Raw genomic sequence first — 16,741 nt, forward strand, 5'->3', positions numbered from 1 at the left:
ACGTTTACTAAAGGTAAGACTTCTGCTATATTTAAGTCGTGCGGAATGGCCCTTAATGTCTCTCAGAGAAACCCAGACTGCCCACATGCAGTAGGAGATGGGAATAGAAAATATATTTGGCATGGAGATTTTAAATTATAATCCTCATTCTCTTGTGGAAAAATCTGATTGCCATTACAATGTCAAATTCTTTAAGTTTTAAATGACCATATTTGAAAAATACACAACCTTCCAATTTTGAATGTCAGATTACTGTAGATCCTTATTATTTAATTTGTGTATAACCCTATAGGTTTTTCCTGAGTGGTACAATGGTATCTCTAAAAAGAGGGAAAAGATTTTGTTTTTATACTCACCTTTTCTCTACCATAAGGAGCCTCACAGCTGCTTATAATCACTCCCTTCCTCTCCTCACAACAGTCACTTGGGGAGGCAAGTGGGGATGAGAGAGTTCTGAGAGAACTGTGACTGTCCCAAGGTTACCCAGCAGGCTGTATGTGGAAAAGTGGGGAATCAAACCACTTTCAACTACTACAGCACACTGGCTGTCTTAGAGACTCAGTATCCACAGTATCAGACTGCCTCAGAGCATCCCATCTGTTGGAAATAATTCTGGGTAGTCCACACATATCTCGAAGTATGAGGAAGAACAAAAAGCAATAACGGGCCCTTTTAAAAAGCACGTTTATACTATTTATGGCTACTAAGGACAGTTACAATACCTGTTTGAACTTTTCACTAGAGATTTTAGAAAATGTTTCTGGTTAGTTCCTTTCCATGCCTCTAATAGCATTTATTGGGTCCCAGCCATTATAGGTACAGTAACACACATAATTGGGAACAGGGTCACCTAGAAGGCTTAAAGCCATCCTTGAGCAAGATACTGGATCAGCTGCAAAACAACTGTGAACCGTCCAGTTATTTTCGCAATACAAGTCTGGACCACTGGCTCAAATGTTGCAAACTAAGCTCAAGTATGTTTAAAAACATAAGAACAGGCCGCGGACAATCCAAAAAGCTTGCAGTATATGTTAGAAGAAGCAATGAACAACAGATGAGTACTATTATTTGTTTCTCACCCCCTCATGAATAGCTTTCTTCCAGTTGTGAGGAGGCTTCCACAAGGACTCTTACATTGGAGCAAAGCTCCACTGTCAGCAGATCAACACTGAGAGCTCCAACCCAACATCAGTTCCACCCATCAAAAGCCTGGGTAAATAAGAAAGTTTTCACTTGGTACTCCAAACTTAGGAATGTATGTGCCAATGAAGGGAATCGGAGCTCCCTCTGAAGATAGAAACATACAGAGCAGGGGCTGTGAAAATCTGGGCATCTAGGAAATCAGAGTATAAGTTTTTGTTGCATGCACACAAAAACTTATACCCAGATTTAAATTTTGATGAAAAAGAAGACGGCCTGTTTTTTAATACAGTTTTCACTACATGAAGGACTCCCAAACACCTTTTCCTTCCTCCTCAACAGACACACTATGAGGTAGGTGGGGCTGAAGGAGCTCTATCAGAACTGCTCTGCAAGAACAACTCTAAGAGAAGTGTGACTAGCCGAAGGTCACCCAGCTGGCTGCATATGGAGGAGTAGGGAATCAAACCAGTTCTCCAAATTAGAATCTGCTGCTCTTAACCTCTATACCACACTATGTATTTATTAATTATATTTAGATACCACCCTTCCTTGTGGCTCAGGGTGGTTTACATAGAATATAGGGATAAGTACATTTCAACAGTTTCAACCAATACAATAGTAACAACAGTTTAAGCGACCAGTAACAACAATTCCATACAACAATTCCAACAACAATGATGACAACATTGTCAACTATGGGCCCATAGGTTGGTCAGTTTGGGGTTAGTTTATAGGAGGGGTTTTTGAGGGGCTCAACAGATGTTGCTGGTTTGGTCAACCCATTCAGTTGAATTATTTGACATGACTAGTGTGTTTGATGTATTTTTGTTTGTTTAAGTGTACGGGCTCAAGCCTGCCTGGAAGTCACAAAAACTTTGTCCCAGAAACCCTAAGCCTACTTGAACCAAGATTGATTCAAATGAAATCCTGGAACTAGATTACAATGGGCATTTGAATGAAGCTCTAGGTCATCAACATGTAATAGGGAACTGGATCAAAGTACAGCTTTACTCTTTGGAAACTGCCAAGAAATCCTTAACAAGCCCAAGGGCCTAGGGGTTTAATGCATCCACAAGAAGCAACATGTCATCTAATGGTTACAACATTTCACCCACTTCCTCCTTGACAAACAAGCTGGTTCCTGCTTTCCCCACTTGTAGCCGTTGCTATCCTCATGAGGAGACTGCCACTCACCATCCTCATAGGGTTCGTGGCTGCCGGTTGCTAAACTTGTGCTCTGTTTCTAGCACGTCTGCTGCAAACTTGAAACCAGACGAATATCGTCTTATATACGTTCCCTTCATTATTGTTGTGCTCCTCAGCCTCCAGAGGAAGAGAAGTGTTTGGCCTTTTAAACTAACATTGCGTCATCTGGAATGTTGGAAGCCCACTCACGGGTCTCTGACTCCAAGTTTGCAAAACCTTTGCCAAGTTCTTGGGACATTACCCTTTTTGTTTTTCTTTCAGTATTTACTTCCAAGAAAGGATTAGGTGAGTGAGACAGATGAGGCTTGGTCATGCAGGGGCTGCATTAGACAAAGGCAGCTTGATGTACAGACAGGTTCAACACTACCTCACGCCAGGGCAGGTGGTGGGGTAGAATGTGTCTCTTTTCAGAGGGAGATGAGTCTGTGTGCGTCAAAACACATTTTGGAGGAAAGTTTCCAGTTTCTGGGTCTCTGCAGAACAATGTAAGGGTGTCGGGGGGGGGGATTCCCTGTGGCACTTGGGATTGTGCATTCCTAGTGTTCAGTGCTATTCAGGAAAAGAAAAATGGGGAGTATCAATCACACCGACAAGGAAATGAAACCTGCAACTTGCAGCTGGCTGCTAAGGAACTAGTACAATATAAATATCTGTCAACCAGCAAGAACTGGTTCTTAGGACCATACTGGTCATGATAAGCTGCCTTGATTACAGCCTTGTTTAGAGTTTTGCGCATTTTGCCCCAAACAAAAACAATAGGTAAAAACCACGGAGATCTGGAGGATTCCTAGAGAATTGCACAACATGGTGATATCACTTCCAGGTTTTCAACTGGAAATGATGTTGCAGTATTGTGCAGCACCATTCCCCCCTCCCATTTCATGGTGGACTAAAGGGCAGGAGACTGTCTATCAAAGCAAGGAACCTGGTAGGCCTAATTAAACCTTTCTAATTCCACTGATTTAAATTGATTGGACTCTACTTATTTATTATTTATTTATTTTCTTAGATTTTTATACCACCCTCCAATACAGCCCAGTGCGGTTTACATGGGAATATTGTGGGATACATAAAATGTTATACATTAATAACAATAACAACAATATATCAATAACAATTCCAACAGTAAATATAAGTTTAATAGGTTACCATAATTAACTCATTGAAAAATTTCAATAGAACAACTTTAACAAAGCCCCTAGTGAAATCAGAAACATTCAGATCATGGAGATTATGATCTCAGGGGGACACCAGATGTTTCTAGGTCCAGGGCTATGGGCTGGATATACGGATGACACCCGGCTCTACTTCGTAATGGACGGTCCGCTGGATTCCCCCCATATACATTTGCCAGCTGTTTAGAAGCAGTGGCTGGATTGCTCAGGCAGACTCGCCTGAAACTCAACCCTTCCAAGACAGAGGTCCTGTGGCTGGGTAGAAGAGAGCCGGATCAGGAATCGCACCTCCCATACCTGGACGGAGTGCAATTAACACTTGCACCAATAGCCAGGAATTTGGGTGTGACCTTTGATGCTTCCCTTTCCATGGAGGCTCGGGTCACGAAAGTAGCCCGGATGGTGTTTTTCCATCTTCGCCAAGCCAGACTACTAGCACCCTACCTGTCCTCAGATCACTTAGCCACAGTGATCCATGCAATGGTCACCTCCAGACTAGACTACTGTAACTCGCTCTACATGGGCCTGCCCTTGTCTTTGACCTGGAAGTTACAATTGGTACAGAATGCGGCTGCTAGGGTCCTCACTAGAACACCTTGGAGGGCCCACATTCAGCTGGTACTCCAACATCTGCACTGGTTGCCAATTTGTTTCCGGATCAAGTTCAAGGTTTTGGTTTTAACCTTTAAGGCTACACGCGGCCTGGGTCCTGCCTACCTACTGGACCGCTTGGTTGCCTGGCCCCAACCTGCTGGAATGAGCTCCCGGAAGAGCTAAGGGCCCTGTTGGAGTTAATAGCTTTCTGCAGGGCCTGCAAGATGGAACTCTTCCGCCAGGCATATGGTTGAGGCCAGGGCGGGCGGCCCCGACATTGGATCTGGACTCCCTGGGTTCATCTGAGTGATCTGATTGCCTCACTCCCATATTAGCAACCTGATGTCCCTCGGCTAACTTGGGGTGGCTTGGGGGGGGGGGTTAGTTAGTGAGGGTTAGTTAGTGCTCGCCTGTTGCCTAGTATTGATAGTGTGGATTGGTTTTAATGGTTTTAACTATGGGTTTTATTGCAATTTTTATATTGTAAACAAACCGCCATGAGCCTAAGGGAACGGCAGTATAAAAGTTTAATAATAATAATAATAATAATAATAATAATAATAATAATAATAATAATAATAATAATAATAATAAATAAAGATTAACCTCAGTTGAATGCCTGGTGGAGGAGTTCCCTTTTGCAGACCCAGCAGCATTCTGGGGCTCGGATCTCTTCAGGGAGCTTGTTCCACCAGATGGGGGCCAGGACCAAGAAGGCTCTGGCCGTTGTTGAGATCCCACATGCTTCTCTGGAGCCAGGGATCCACAGCCAGATAGAAGTGATAGAACCAAGGCTCTTTGATGGGTATAGGCAGGGAGACAGTTTCTCAGGTACACTGGACCCAGACCACGTATGGCCTTGAAGATGATTACCAGAGCCTTAAGCCTGATCCGGAATTCAATTGGGAGCCAGTTGAGTTGTTGGAGTATCAGCCGGATGTGGGATCTCCATGGTGTATTTGTGAGGATCCTGGCCACGGCATTCTGAACCAATTGTAGTTTCCAGATCAACGATAAGGGTAGGCATAGAGTGAGTTGCAGAAATCCAGTCTAGAGGAGACTGTAGCATGGATCACTGTGGCTAGGTGTTCTGGGGCCAAGTAGGGCACTAGTAGCTTGGCTTGGCATAGGGGGTAAAAGGCCTGTTGCGCTACTTTCATTACCATGGAGAGGGAGGCACCAAGGATCACACCCAGGTTTCTGGCGGAGGGGGCTACTGCTAGTCATACTCCATCCAGGCTGGGCAAGCATGCTTCCTCACTTGGTCCCTTCTTACCCAGCCACAAGACTTCCGTCTTTGAAGGGTTGAGCTTCAGACGACTCTGCTTGAGCCACTTTGTCACTGCTTCCAAGCATCTGACTAAGAATTCTGGGGGAGAGTCAGGGCAGTCATCCATCTGGAGGAAGAGCTGGTTGTGGTATTTGGCCATAAAATGCCTTCTGTCTTACTATGAGCCCTTGCAAGGGCAGTGTTAGCACATATTGATCCATACCTTGAATGCACACTGCCGGCCTAGGCATGGGCAACTGATTTAAACATGATGCTGGCTATGTAGAATCCTATATAGGAAGGACAAATAGTTTTTTCACACCTCACATTGTTTAAAATTTGGCCTCACCAGGGGTCTTGAGCTGGTGCCTCCTGAGCCATGATAATACTATATTTCACCAGTGACACTATTACAGTGCTTTTTTGTTGTTTTGTTGATTTGTTGTTTTCAATCCAAGGGAGAAAATGGGAGTGAGAGAGAGGAGAGAGGTCAAATACTTAGAGAGGGAAAAGTGTTATGTGCTATGGAAAATGTTCTGTAGACTGACCTTATTCCACACTTTGACCTTGAGGTAAAACTAGCTGGATGGCATTTGTGGGACTGAGTGATTAGCGATGAATGGGAATTGATACAAGAGCTTATCACAGCATAGCCTAAGAGGACACTCTTGCCAAATATGCAACAATCAGCATACCGTGTGTGAAATGCATAGTTGCATAGTTGTCATCCATTTGCTGCAGGACGTCTTCTCTTTGATTGTTTCTGTTGTCCCACTTTTGTCAACCTTTTGCTGAGCTGTACTGTGCCACAGAGGAATAGCAATTCTTCTCTCAACTGTATCTGCTGTGTAGAATGTAGTTGTATGGGATGCTAGTCCTTATGAAGGCAACGCAGTCCTGATCACAACCATGCCTTTTGATTAATTTCAGTTCTGCACATAAGGGGGGATACCATTGTGCATTCCTTAAATCTACTATCACTAGTATCTAAAGCTCTGCAGCCCTTTACATTTCTCAACTTTTCAAAAAGTTATATGTGAAAAACAATTTTTAGGCATGTTTTGTTGAAGGCTGGATGAGAATTTGCAATTAAATAGAATTCTTAAATGGATATCATGCTAGTGGTGCTAGTTAGTTGTAAGGTCATTGCTTTTTGCGGGGAAGGATCTCTTTTCCTATCTATTTCTTATCTTGTGTTCTTTACTTCATTCTTTCCATTTCCCGTCATTCCCTTGAAGGGATTTTTGCAAACTGTTTCTTGCTAATGACCACCTCGCAAAAATTTTACAACACTGGAAGGTAAAGATTGCAAAGACAAGAACTAGGGAAACTCAGATGGAATGTTCTCTAGACCCAGATTATTCTGCCACACCCAGCAATGTTTTTCCTTCTCAGAATTACCTGCAATGTCCCTGGGAGCCGAAGGTCTAACTTAGAGGACTTTTAGGAAAGGGATGGCATTTCGCTCTCTGCTAGTTACAGACCAAAAACCAGTGGCAGAATGCTGGGTCTGTACTATGGTCTACTCTACTGAATGCTTGAGACACCTCCAGTTTTCCTAACTGGCTTGGACTAGTGAGTTGTGAGTGTCAACTATGTATCTGGCTACACAGCACATTGTGGTGGGCTACTTTGATCTTGGTGGGTTACTGGTTGCAAAGGTCTACCTTAGCCAAATACCGGTGGGCATTGTGAGAAATCAAGTGGGGATCCATGAGACTGGTGGTAAAGGGAAATCCCAATAACCCTCTTTCAGCCCCCCTCCCACTTCATTCCCTTTTCCTGGTACTTTTACTACCTGGCCAGGCTGAAAGCTCCCCTCCCCTCCCCTGCTTGGAATTATATACAACTCCACAATGAGAGCCATGATCGCATGCAACTTTTCAGGATCTCAGGAGGCATTTTATGCTGGGGGGGGGAGGCAATTTTAAGTCACACAGTTTTTAAAACATGAACAAAATTTGAGGCCTGTGGCATCTTTTAAACCAAAGGAGTTTTATTCAAGGTATAAGCTTTCATGTGCACGCACACTTCTAAAGATACAAGAAAATGGAAGCTACCAGTCCATACATTATAGGCAGAGAGTGAGCAGTAAATTAGCATACAACATAATGAAGATGCTTAACAAATGCAAGAACCAAAGAGGAATAAAAGGCTTAGTTTATGGGGTCACCATTTGTTTGGGATTAATTCCAAGAGAGAACATAGTGAAGGAAATAAATATGTCAGAATTGATGGGCAGAAGTATCTTTAATTGTGGAATTTTGAGAGGAATTTTTATACCGCTTTTCTATATGGCTGAGACTCTGCCATTGCTCTCCATTCATCTCCTTTCAAGCATGGAGGTGACCTTACAGGCTCTTTTTCTTTGAAATGGGGCAGAAAAGCTTATACCTTGAACAAAATGCTATTGGTCTTAAAGGTGCTACTCTCAAGCACTGTTCTGCTACTTCAGAGTAAATAACATAGCTAAACACCTGAAATTTAAAAAATAGTTCCGGATTTTTTGTGCAAACATATAGAAGAAGAAAAAGAGTTGGTTTTTATACCCTGGTTTTCTCTACTAGCAAGAGTCTCAAAGTGGCTTACAATTGCCTTTTCTTCCTCTCCCCGGAACAGGCACTCTATGAGGTAGGTGGAGCTGAGAGAGCCCTGATGTTACTGCTGTGAGAGAACAGCAGTATGTGGGTTGAGACAAGCCCAAGGTCACACAGCTGGCTGCATATGCAGGAGCACGAAATCAAACCCGGCTAACCAGAGGCCACTGCTCTTAACCACTACACCAAGCAGGCCCCTACAGATTTGCAGAAACATTTACCCCTTCTGCACCCATTGCCCAGATTTTTTCAGCTGTCCACTGGGGGCCAGGTTCAGAATAAAATATGAATATGGTTGGCAGCCTCCAGGAGAACAGGGCTGCTTTGAGATTGCTTTCCAGACTGTGGAGATCAGTTTTCCAGGAGAAAATGGCTGCTTTGGAGGGTGCACTCCATGGCATTATTATTCCCCTCTGCAGGTTCCACCTACAAATCTTCAGGAAACTTCCAGACCAGAGTTGGCAGTCCTAGACATAAGATGCATGTTACACTGAAATGCTTATTGAATAAGTGGGTCTCTTAGCCCTTGAGTCCAGGGTAACTTTGTCAAGAACCTATGCATGAGGCAAGTTTGCTTTGTCCTTTGTAATACCTGTTTTGCTTCTTTTCTGATCACTTGATAATGTACAAAGCATATATCAAACAGAACAGAATAAGGTTGCTGCCCCACAGGTATTTTAGTCACAGGTAATATGCACTCACACTGACCAGGGGGAGTTTAGACTAAAGGATACCAGTCACATGAAGCAATGTATTAATGGGGCAATAGGTTCAATCTAGTATACCATAAAGACAAAGGAAATTATATCTTCATGCATACACAGGTATAATATAGTGCTTCTGTATTATATCTTCTGTATTACATTTTCATGCATAAAGAGATATAATACAGTTCAAAGCATATACCGTAATTTTAATAAAATTTGCAGCAACCTTTTATATCAGCACAATCATCCCTTTTTTGCAGACAAAGGCCTATGGCTAGGGTTGACACAATCTGTAAAAAAGCAAGGCCTATCCAGGGACAAATCTCCCAAGAAGGCTATGGTCCACCCTATCCAGGTAGATAGGGTTGCCATCCCCCCTTGGTGGAGGCAGGGGTCCCCTGCTGCCAAGCCTTACCCTCCACCCATCATCTGGCTGGCAGGGAGATCCACCAGGAAGAGGAAGGTACAGACTACGTTTCTGGTATTGCACAGGAAGTGACATCATCACATCAGCAATGTCTAGGAGATGCCGTGGTATTTGGGTAAAAATTCTATGAAAGAAGATATTGTTACCATAGAAATTTTACTCAAATACCAGAATGGCACAGCAGCGTCACAACACGATGATGTCACTTCCAGTGTAACCAACAAGTCCCCCTCATCCCCCTCTAGTTGTCAGGAGGGGCATGTAGATCAAGTGAGCACAAAAGGGCAGAGTCAGAAAACACTTTTCAGCTAAGTTCCCCACCTATTCTATGTGCTTACAAGCCCCACCAAGTGATATGCCCACTGATTATAACAGAACAAAACTACAATTTTTAGTGTTGTAGAAAAGCACTAGTCTGGCCTTAGCTCTACTGCTCATGTTGTGGCCTGCAGCACCTTTTCATTTCTACATTTAACCTACATGCTTATTTTTACTGGATCTCCAGAAACTTTCAGGATAATTTTCTTAGACCCAAGGCCATTCCGCACTCGTTCAAAATTGCACAATGGTTGCAAATTGAAATCGCTTCTGTTTTGCAGTTAAGCACAACGTCGTTGACAATCTGCAACACTCCTGAAACCGATCCACAAAAAGCGCTTCGTTGTAGCGCTTTCAGGGAAATCCCAAAAAGTGGATTCACCCTCCGGAAAGTGCTACACTCTTGCAACCAATCTGCAACACTAGCGGGAAAGTTCTGTGCGTTACCATTGTTGCGGTTTCTGCAAAGTCCCGCCCCCTGGCTCTCTCCTCTGATCTTCTGGCAAAGCAATTGCCATTTTTTTTTCTCGGAGCGAGCGGAGATCAATGCACCGGCGAGCTTTCGTTTACCCAGCGAGGCTTCCCTGGCTGCAGTACCTCCCCAGAGCTGCTTTAAGTCACCAAGCACGAAGCAACACACAGCCCCATTTGCTAGTTTATTTTCCCTTTATTTTTCACTGTATTTTCGGCTGAAAATCGCGACCGTGCAGGGGGGGGGGTTTCACTCAGGGGGAGCGTGGCAACGATGAAACGGCAGCTCAAACACCACCTGCTAGCTAGATGGGTCTCTCCGTTGCAACGAATCAACACAGATTCGTTGCAACGTGTGTGTGTTTTTAAACCTTCCTTAAAGGGAAAGGGGCTTTTTGGGAGCATGATAACGGCCGCCCATTGGCTGCTTGACGGCCAGGGGCGGGACAAAGCTCAGCAATATTGCTTCCTGGCTAGCAATTTTTGCCGAGACCGGAAACCTGTGGGAAACTATAGAAATGCAACTGGATTCCACTATAAAGGCAGGTATGCATAACGACGAATTCCACTATTTAAAATGGCGTTTTTTCGTTCCGCAACCAATTTGCTACATAGATCCTGGTGTGGAATGGCCCCCAATTCTTGGGCCCATTCCGCACACATAGGATAATGCACTTTCAATGTGCTTTGGCAGCTGGATTTTCCTATGCATAACAAGAAAATCTACTTCTAAAGTGCATTGAAAGTGCATTATCTATTGTGTGCAGAACAGAACACTGCTCATGTTGAATCTTCATTCAGGTTTCAAGGGCACATCTACACAATATGATCTCTCTGTTTATTTTAATTGCTGAGCTCCCCATTCCACAAACTCTACCTTCTCCAGGCTGTGCCCACAAATCTCCAGGCATTTCCCAATGTACAGCTGGTGGGTGACTGGGTCCTTAAATGGATCTGGGCCCAAAATTCTTGCCTACTTGCTGCTTGGCTTGAAATCTTCCTGTAGGGTGAAAGGTCCCAAATCAGGCTTCATATGACCAACGATAAAGCGGAAGAACCCTTAAATGAATGACAGGCTTTAACCCTGTATGTTTTGTACATATGGAAGAAATACAAGTGATTTACAAATTTGTTATTTTGTGTGCATGCAGCCACATAGGGCTGCAAGAGTACAAGTGGGTTGCATTTACTTCCTGCTTGTGCTGTCAAAGTTACCTTTGTCTTCCATGATTACAGTTGCCTTATTGTGCCCCTCTTGAGTCAAGTTATGAGAAGCTATAAGAGCAGCAAGTTTGGTTATATAAAAGACAAGGCTGGCCCACGCCAGGGATGCTCTCTTTCACCATTATTATTTATCTTGGTTTTGGAAATATTAATGAACAAAATAAGGAAAGATAATGAGGTTAAGGGGATACAAATTAAGGGAGAAGAATTTAAAATTAGGGCTTTTGCAGATGATATATATCTGTTATTAGAAGATCCAATATAATCTTCTCAAAAAGCTTTGTCAATATTTCAGAAGTTTAGCTTAGTATCAGAGTTTAAAATAAATAATCAGAAATCTAAAATTTTGGCACTTAAAATGCAAAAGAAGGATCAAATGACTTTAGAGATAAAAACAAACTTTAAAATAGAGAAGAAAATTAGGTATTTAGGAGTAGTAATTTCTGGCAAAAATAATATATTGTTTGACAATAATTATAGGAAAACTTGGTGTGATATAAAACGAGATTTGGACAAATGGAGGAATTTACCACTGTCTCTGTTAGGTAAAAATGCAGCTATCAAAATGAATATTTTACCCAGATTGTTATTTTTATTTCAGGTAATCCCTATAATATCATCTGAGAAACCATTTAGAGACTGGCAAAAGGAATTATCAAATTTTATTTGGCAGGGAAGGAAACCACGGATAAAGTTAATAAATTTGTTTGATAGTAAAGAAAGAGGTGGATTGAACTTACCAAATTTAGAACTGTATTATCATGGTGCAAGTTTTGTTTGGATCAAGGACTGGTTAATGTTAAGAAATAATTATATTTTAAAGTTAGAAGGTCATGACTTAAAATTTGGTTGGCATGCATACCTCTGGTTTGGGAAAGCAGGAATACATCAAACATTTAAAAATCATTGTATAAGACAGGCACTGTTTAGAACTTGGTCTAAATATAAGAACCAATTGTGGCCAAGAATTCCATACTGGGTGTCGCCACATGAGGCGTTATATGGTAGGGAAAAATGGCACTCAGAGTATCTAAAATATAAAGATCTGTGAGATTACACTGAACAGCAAATAAAATTTAAACAGAGGGAATATATAACAGTAGCAAGTGGTACCTGCAATTGGTTTCTATATAGACAGTTATATGACAAATTTAAAACTGACAGATTTATCCGTTTGAAAATTTAAAAAATGAGGCTGATCTGTGTATATATGAACAAGAAGAGAAATTAATTGCAAAGATCTACAATATGTTACTTTAAAAAGACACTGAGAAGGAAGTGATAAAGGAATCAATGATTTGCTGGGCACAAAATATAGGGCACACTATTAAGCTTCAGCAATGGGAGATGATATGGAAAAGAGATATAAAATTTACATTAGCAACTAATATAAGGGGAAATTATTACAAAATGCTGTATAGATGTTATTTGACTCCGGTATTACTGTCCAAAATATACAAAAATGGTTTAACAAAATGTTGGAAATGTAAATTGGTTGATGGTACTTTTTACCACCTTTGGTGGACATGTCCAGAGGCAAAACAATTTTGGGTACAGATCCATCAATATATTTGGAAAATAACAAAGCTTGACTTGAAACTTAAACCAGAATTATATTTATTAAATATTTTGGATCCTGAAATAGTAAAAGCAAGGAGGATACTATTACTTTACATGATTTCAGCAGCAAGAATAATTTATGCTCAATACTGGAAAAATGAAAAAATACCAAGTGTAAATGAATGGTTGGATAAGGTTAAGGAGTATGCAGAATTAGATAAGTTAACAATATTAATGAGAGACCAAATGCTAGATAGTTTTATAAGAAATTGGGAGTCATTTGTAAATTATCTTAAAAGTAATAAGGTAAATATTATTATTGGTTATGTTGAATAAATTAGTTAGGACAAGGATGAAGTGTATTCTAAATATTTATTAGTTGTAAATATGTATTTCATCATATTATTATTTTTAACTAAGGATATATATTATAATTATGAATGGTTAATGAGTGATTTAATTGTGAAATTTTGATTTCCAATAATATTTTTTGTGCATGTGGTATTTGAAAACGAAAGAACCTGATTTGTAGATGGTCGGAGGTCTTTTCTACATGTTTTTTTGTTGTTGTTATTGTATGTTTTTGGTTTTTTGGGGAGGTGTCTTTATTATTATTTGTTATCAGGGGTTAAGTGGTGTTGGTGGTAATGTTTTATAGGTTTTGTGTCTTTTGTGTGGTTGTGTAAAACTTTCAATAAGAATGTTGAGCATTAAAAGACAAAGCTGGCCTAGGGCTGCAACAGATGGCCTCTCTATGTACTGTCATAATTACTTCAACTTGTTGAGATTGCAGTGAAAGAAAGAGAGAGAGAGAGGGAGGGAGGGAGGGAGGAAGGGAGGGAGGCACTTGCATTCTGGGTAATTATCCTTGACTCCATTCATCCCACTTGTAGTATTAGTAACGTTGAAAAGGAACCAAAATGTTCCCTAAATTGTTATGCAGAGGGAAGCTTTTCTGGGTGGCACCATTCAGTAAAAACCAGATGAGAATCTGGTTCTTCTTTGTCAACCATAAAGTTTCCTTGTCCAACTTTTCTCACAATTCTGCTTAGTTTGCAGCAAATATAACCATAATTGCAGTTGGTGTCTTAATATCTTATCTTTCTGACTTCTACAGAGTAAGGCCAGGACTTGATAACCTCTTCTGAACACCGCAAAAGATAAAAAAGAGAGGGAGGTAAAGCGGCAGCAACCAAAGCATCACCACCCTCTTGATGAGAAGACTGGATACAACTCCTGAATACTTCTCAGGCTGAGGATTATATTCCTAGAAAATGCAGTACAGAAGCCTCAAACATAAAAGTGTTTCATACAAAGAAGTGTTGCACTTACCTATAACTATTGATCATAGGTATGCAATTCTCATAGGCACATATTAGGGACTATGTTTGCGCAGGCCAGCCACCGCATGTCTGGTAGCAGCATTCTCTGGAAAGGAATCATGGAATCAAGGAATCATGGGGGAGCCCCTGCAGAGTGCGGCCCAAGAACCACACGAAGACCTTCAGTATGCAAAGCACATGCCAGCTTGGTGTAGTGGTTAGGACTGCAGACTTCTAATCTGACGAGCCGGGTTTGAATCTGCGCTCCCCCACATGCAGCCAGCTGGATGACCTTGGGCTGCTCACAGCACTGATAAAGCTGTTCTGACCAAGCAGGAATATCAGGGATCTCTCAGCCTCACTCACCTCACAGTGTGTCTGTTGCGGGGAGAGGAAAGAGAAGGTGATTGTAAGCCGCTTTGAGACTCCTTCGAGTAGAGAAAAGCGGCATATAAGAACCAACTCTTCTCACCCACTGAGTTACAGCCCCTCCCTGTGTTCTCTTTCATACCACTAGTTAATCCTCGCCTCATGTTATCAAACAATCCTATGTTCAGCTGCACAGGAGAATTTTCTATGGAAGATCTTCAGGTGCTCTAGATCTGAAAGTGTTTGCTGCCATATACCTAGAATAACCCTGGGAAGGGCTTTAAGCTATCTCTCAAAGAGCTGCTTTATCAAGGAATAAACACATGGGGAGGAGGAAATGGGGTTAAACATTAAGAGGGGAAACATTAAGAGGTTCCCAAGTCTGTCTTTTCCTTGTATCAACCCTTCTATCACCTCAAATTCTACACTGTGAATCTGACCCCCATACCTAGGTAATTTTAGTAGGTTTTTTCCCCTCGGCCAGATCCAGAATTGGGTTTGCTCCTCAGGAGGAAAAGCAGCTGCAGAGGGATATTTACAAGGGAGAATTGCTGGGCAAAGGAGAGGCTGAGAATGCTCCCTCCACTGCACATTATATCCATGGCAAACACAGGGTTGGGACCAAGCATCCACTACAATAATGGCTCATTTGACCCTCAGTCTTCACCGCATCAGTCCAAAGAAGCTCTTTGAAGAATAGAACAATGTACTGAAACTGGCTTTGCTGCCTAGACAATAACTACATCCCTAGGTGAATATTAGCTCAAAGGGTGCTAATGTGGCCTTGTTAATGACAAAACTGACAAGTGCTTTTTGTAGGTTAATGTTTCTGTTAACATCTGATTTGGCTAGCTGGTGGCAAGTAGAAATATAACTCCTCAGTGTGTTTTTTGTTTTTGTAGACAAAAAGTAAAGTGTGTTTATGTGCATGGTTTTTGTCTCTGGGGAAGGCGCTGGCAAACCACCCCATATTGAGTCTGCCATGAAAACGCTAGAGGGCGTCACCCCAAGGGTCAGACATGACCCAGTGCTTGCACAGGGGATACCTTTACCTTTAACCTGTAAATAAACTCAGTGCCACCTAAAGTGTTCCTTCATCTCCAGTATTATACATGCAGGAGCGGGTGCTGCTGCCTCATCTGAGTCCATTTAGCTCTTCTGGTTGGCCCAAAGCCTCAAGCACAACAAGGCCATTCCCAGCACCTGGCACCTACAACATGGAAAGCATGTGCTTTTCACCATGTTCGATCCATGCTCCCCTAATGAGGAAAGTATTAGGTTTCTACCAAAAAAGCAATAATTCTAGTCAAAAGCCTTTTCAGTTTTAAAACCCACAATGTCAGAAACTACAATGGATTTTTTATCATTGTTTTGACTGTTTTTTTAGATTCTGGTATAGTTTATTTCTAAGCATTGAACAGCTGACAACAGAGACCACTGGAGCTTCAGTGATGAGGCAAGGGATGGAGATACATTAGGCCACATGCTGACAACAAATATGGGCAAGAACCCAAACATCAGACCACCGAGCCTCCAGTGGGGGGGGGAGTGATGGATCCCCATCCCTAGAGAAACAAAAAGAATGACCATGAGGCCAAGAGTAGGACATCAGTTCTGGGGAGTGGGGAACAGAAGTGATATCAGTCATCTCTAGGAATTGCCAGAAAAATCTATTATTTTACCAGAGTTTTTGGTACTTCCCAGAGAGATATGATGTCACTTCTTGGTTCCCCCTCCCACCTCTGCCCCCCTCTGGTTACCCTTCCCAGATGTAATGTCAATGCATTGGTTTGACGCTCTATGGTAATATCATTGAGCTTCTAGAGCATCTGCTGGCATCTGATGTTACATCTGGATTTTTGCTTGGATGGAATGTCAGCATGTAGCCCAGCATCATTTATGTCCCCTGGTACTTCTCTCCCAGGCCAGAAAGGTGAGGGCAAGTATGACAGTATTTAGCATCCTCAAATGGCTAGAAGTGGGTGTCTAGGGTGGCCTAGATGTGGTGCATAAACAGGACCAAGCCTTCCTTCTTCAGTGCTTTGATGGAGGTTTGCTGTTTTAAGATCAAAATCCAGTGTAATATGATATGAAAATAAACAGGCTGGGGGAAGAATGGGGCAAGCCCAGAAGATTGACTCTACAGTGCTGCTGCAATCCTAAACCAACCCCTGTGGCTCTTAGAGCTGCTGCTGAAACCTGTTATTTAGGCTGTTAGTCTAAGGGCCAGCATATCCATGGGCTTGGGCCCAAGGAACAGTGGACAAAACAAGTTCATTGAAGGGAACTCCCCCCCCTTCCTCCCTCAGTTTCCTTGGCTCCCTCCCAAGCTGCTCCTAAGAACAAAATTATAATATT

General features: G+C 42.1%; 1 protein-coding gene across 1 annotated transcript in view; it reads left to right on the top strand.

The window, feature by feature from the left end:
* Window positions 1-13,829, top strand: part of RAD51B (RAD51 paralog B) — a 502,805-nt gene extending 488,976 nt beyond the window's left edge. The window contains exon 12 of the mRNA XM_077322541.1: window positions 13,810-13,829. Coding sequence (XP_077178656.1) covers window positions 13,810-13,814 — 5 coding nt within the window. The 3' untranslated portion in view covers window positions 13,815-13,829. The remainder of the gene's footprint in view (window positions 1-13,809) is intronic.
* Window positions 13,830-16,741: the final 2,912 nt, after the last annotated feature.

This window comes from Paroedura picta, chromosome 2 (genome assembly GCF_049243985.1).
Source record: "Paroedura picta isolate Pp20150507F chromosome 2, Ppicta_v3.0, whole genome shotgun sequence".
Lineage (NCBI taxonomy): Eukaryota > Metazoa > Chordata > Lepidosauria > Squamata > Gekkonidae > Paroedura > Paroedura picta.